Raw genomic sequence first — 4,405 nt, forward strand, 5'->3', positions numbered from 1 at the left:
CCGGTTTGTTCAATGCTTATTATGATCCATCACAAAACACTTAGCATCTATGGGATCTAGATGAGCAGCATTCAAATAAACAGTGTACAAATACATCACAGATACGTTTGCAAGAAACATAAAGCAGTTGTGCATGATCGACCAGTATAGTGACAGTGCAGCTTTGGCCTGATGGAATGAGTTTTATTTCTGTCAGCTATCACAAAGCTGGCCCTGGGCCATCCAGCTATTCTTATTGTTGAGTGCAGCGATGTGTTGCTGTGTTTTAAAATGAGAGCAAAGGCAGTGCTAGAGCCTGGTTTACATCTGCTTAAGATAAACATCCTGAAGTGAACTAAATTTCCTTCACATGTAATAAGTTCAAATGTTAGACTATAAGGAGATCTATCTATCTATCTATCTNNGCTCTATTAATCAGTCAGTCTGTCTTAATGATTCGGTCTATCTGTATATCATCTCTCTGCGTTGATTGTTTTGAGTAGAGGGGATGTTAAGGAGGTCCACCCTGTGTTATTCGTGACTGTATGTTAGTAGCGATAGTCAGGAAGGAGGCGTCAGGACTGTGGGAATGAGTATGTGTGTGTCATGAGAGCATAGCTCTACTCACTCTCTGTGTCTGCTGGGAACAATGGCCGTGTCTCCGGTATGGCCCATTATAAGCAGGGCGGGCGGGACAGTGTATTCTTTACCTTCCTGAGAACAGAAATACAGCAGCATGTGGCAGAGAGGGCAATTCTATCTTCAGCCTTTATTTGACATCTCTTTTTCTGAAATAGCCATCACTGTGCTGACCTTTGTCCTTTCGGATATGAAGTTAGTCGTATAGGCGAGGCATTTGACTTAGAGTTGAAGTTGAAAAAAACAGGCCTAAACGTGCAGAGATAATATTGGCTTCCCATTATTAGAACGGGGCCAACAGGAATATGATTTTTGCTTACCCTACACCCTCCAGAAAATATTTATAGATGTAGATAAATATATAGAATTTTTGGTAATAATATTATTAATGCAACAATTATGGCTTGTAACGCACCTTACAATGCATTGTATAATCTCATGAATACTTGTAATTATAGTTAATACATATTAATCTTATCAATTCACTATGCATTCAAATTTGGTTATAATTATCTTTGACAAAATATAATGTATTACAATGCAAATTATGAATAATTAATTATACCCTATATAATGCATTATGCATAAAGACATAAAGAAGTGATAAGTGTTAACAATTCTTTTAATAGATATAAGCATTATTTTATTTTAGATTAAATAATGTTATAATTAGTATTATTTATATGCTATTACAGTATTTATAAAATTTTCTTATGCGCTTTTACATGTTTGTTTTAGCGTTATCTTTTTAATTTCGGTTTAGTTTTTTTAGAATTGTAGTGGTTCAACTTTAAGCTATGAAGTTTTATATGAAATATGAAAATGAACATATCCTTACAATTGTCCTCGTGGTCCTTGTTTTGAGTCAATTTGAATAGCACTCTGTTTATGCGGTGCACATATGGGTGACATATATCTTGTGCATGTGGGTGTACACATCCCCCAGAGTTAGAAAAAAAAAAACCTGACAGCATCGGGATGAAGAAATTCACACTTCTGTCTTCTTCTCTCCAGTTCCTGCAGACAAACTGCGGCTGTACATCTCCTACTGGATCGAGGTGAGATCCTGCATTTAACCACGACCCACTCGTTCAGCGCAGATCTCTGCTCACAGCACATCACGCTTAACACCGCGCTGTGCACCACAAATCACGCGCCGTGTAATGTGCTTCCTATCGAAGTGTTGACCCGACAGGATGGCCCTGTGGTAAACATTTACAGGATGTAAATGCTGCGCCGCTGTTAAATGGAGGGCCTCTTGTTTCTGGGGTTTACGTCACGTATTAGAACCTTTTAAAGCTGCTCTTTCTCTCCAGAGTAAACGTGCCTGAAAGACGTAGCCTGCTCACTCGAGCAAACACATTCATCGACCCAGCCATCTGCCCATCTCCCTGACAACACCTCACACATACACACACACACACACACACACACACATGCACTGACATGAATGTGTGAGCGAGTATGATTGCATCTCTCATATGCCATTCTCCTGCATAACAGCGCATGGCACTGAGGTTTCTTTAGAGAGATGGTCTTGTATAGGTGGAACATCCTCACGTTATAAAAACATTTGAGTCCTTCTTATTCCTCGGATTAATAAAACGATGTGTTATTCTGTCCTTTTCACACACACACACACACACACACACACGTTATTTCATTATCACTCCCTCAATGTGGCTTACACACTGTCTTTGTGTGTCTCTGCAGAGGACCGAATGTCTGTTCAGCCTGGAAGCCTTTTCATCCGAGCAGAAGAGGAGGGTCGTTCAGTGTCTGAGAGACAGTATTGACAAGCAGCTCGCCCTGAGGGACAGAATAGGCCCTGATCAGGTACTAAATCAAACACAAGTGCACTCTTTCGCAGAAACACCCACTTGGGTCTCGCTTTTAGCCACAGCGTGTCTGCAGTTCTCAAGCAGTTATGGAGTATTATCGCTCAGGAGAGGCAGGGCTTTACAGGACTCGCATCTGCAAAATGACCTTGGATTTCAAGAGCTTTATCTTTATTTAAGTCAGCACGAAACACATTTTGCTTCTGATGTATCCTGAGAGAAACAGGATATTCAAATAAAGAAAAAAAGTAGGACAGTGCTTCATATTATCCATTAGGTACTGATTGGTTCGGGAGAGGTCTATGTGGCTGGAGGGCACAGGTTGATAATAAAAGGTTTTGATGACATCAGCTGAAAAGCAAAATTGTTAAAAGGTGGAGAAAATTATTGCAGTTTTATCAAAGACAAGCAAACTAATAATTTCCTTTAAAAGAGTATGCGCAACATCAGAAATATGTAAAACCCCATGATATATGTATTTTTCTTTGTAATTTGTAATTTTTATACAGGATGTAAATGCTGTGTGTTTTATTTATAAACATTCAAACCAAAAATTATCCGGACACCGACTGAAAAAAAAGGGACCAAAAATGATTGCTTAGGTAAATAATTTTGCTTAGGTGTTTGTTCTTTAATTGAGTTTTTTATACCATAGACTGAATAAGCCTTTTATTATATAACGAGTGCATTTAAATAAGTCAAAGTCATGAAAACATTATTTGCATGGTAAAGATGCTAGAGAAAATCTGATAAAAATATGTGTAGTGAAACGTCAACAAATAGTTTTCCCTGTAAACTCAAAATTTTAAATGAGCAAAACAATGTCATTTTCATCCAAATTTGGGAGCATATTAATGGTTTAAAAGCTAAAAAAACAGGAGTAAATACCGCAAAATTCTATTTTGTGTTCATAGACTCGCGAAGAATGTTAATATGGCTAATTACTGTGTGATTTTGTCATCAACTTTATGTTATGTTATGATGCTCGCTCCGCTCCATACAGTGCACGCCTGAGTTAAGCATAATGTTTATTCCTCTGTTTCTTATTCATGCTCTCTCTCACTCTTTCCACTCGGTGGGCGAGTGACATCAGGAGAGCAGCGACATCATCATCAGACTAGCACAAACAGACACGCGCATGTAACGGCGTGAAAGAGAGGGAGAGAGAAAGAGAGTGTAGAGAGAGAGAGAAAACAGGGCTGTTGTAATGCATGCTAGTATGATGGAGGACTACATTACTTGCTTTTAGGGACAAAACATTACGAAGGTGAGGTCATTTACATGTTGCTTTCTGCATGTTCGCTGTGTGCCTTGAGCTTTTGCTGTGTGACTGGTGCAAAATAGGGTTTTTTCATTTATAGCACCTTCAGTGTGATGTTATTGGCTTGAGGGATATTTAAGAAGGTGCGTGTGGGAATGGTGGATGTATGAGTTTGTTTTGAAATACTTTAGATTAAAAATGCATTGCATCTTAAGATAGAAAACATGACTGCAGTGTGAAGTTAGAGTAGAATTTTGTATGTTATTATCTAACAATGTGCTTAACATACACTGAGCATCATGTATATATATGGACTTGGCATTCTAGCTGCATGTATCAGTAACGTGTGCCTCCTTTGTGCTGTGTCTTTAAAGAGCAGCAGAGCTGTCAGTCGTGCTGCCAGCAAACTACTTTATGAACTGATTAGGGCGCATGAATACGTTAACCTTTTCCTCTACAATATTCATGTTTTTTTCTCTTTCACTTTGTCTGCCTTGCCATTTACCCCCGGTACATTATAAAACAGTACCGGATATACGGCAGTGTTGTCGAGTTGATGTATTCTTTTTTTTGTTTCTTCATTCACTTGCTAATTTCTGATTTAGTTTATTGAGGTAGTTGGTTAATTTTATCAATATCAAAAAATAATAATAGTGTTTTCAAAACATACTTATTTTTTGGAATATAT

General features: G+C 38.2%; 1 protein-coding gene across 1 annotated transcript in view; it reads left to right on the forward strand.

Annotated features, from left to right (window-relative positions):
- Positions 1 to 4,405, forward strand: part of LOC122344870 (regulator of G-protein signaling 3-like) — a 74,897-nt gene that overhangs the window by 7,856 nt on the left and 62,636 nt on the right. Inside the window, exons 9-10 of the mRNA XM_043238468.1 lie at positions 552 to 562; positions 3,965 to 3,993. Of these exons, the coding sequence (XP_043094403.1) occupies positions 552 to 562; positions 3,965 to 3,993 (40 nt within the window). The remainder of the gene's footprint in view (positions 1 to 551; positions 563 to 3,964; positions 3,994 to 4,405) is intronic.

This window comes from Puntigrus tetrazona, chromosome 5 (assembly GCF_018831695.1).
Source record: "Puntigrus tetrazona isolate hp1 chromosome 5, ASM1883169v1, whole genome shotgun sequence".
NCBI lineage: Eukaryota > Metazoa > Chordata > Actinopteri > Cypriniformes > Cyprinidae > Puntigrus > Puntigrus tetrazona.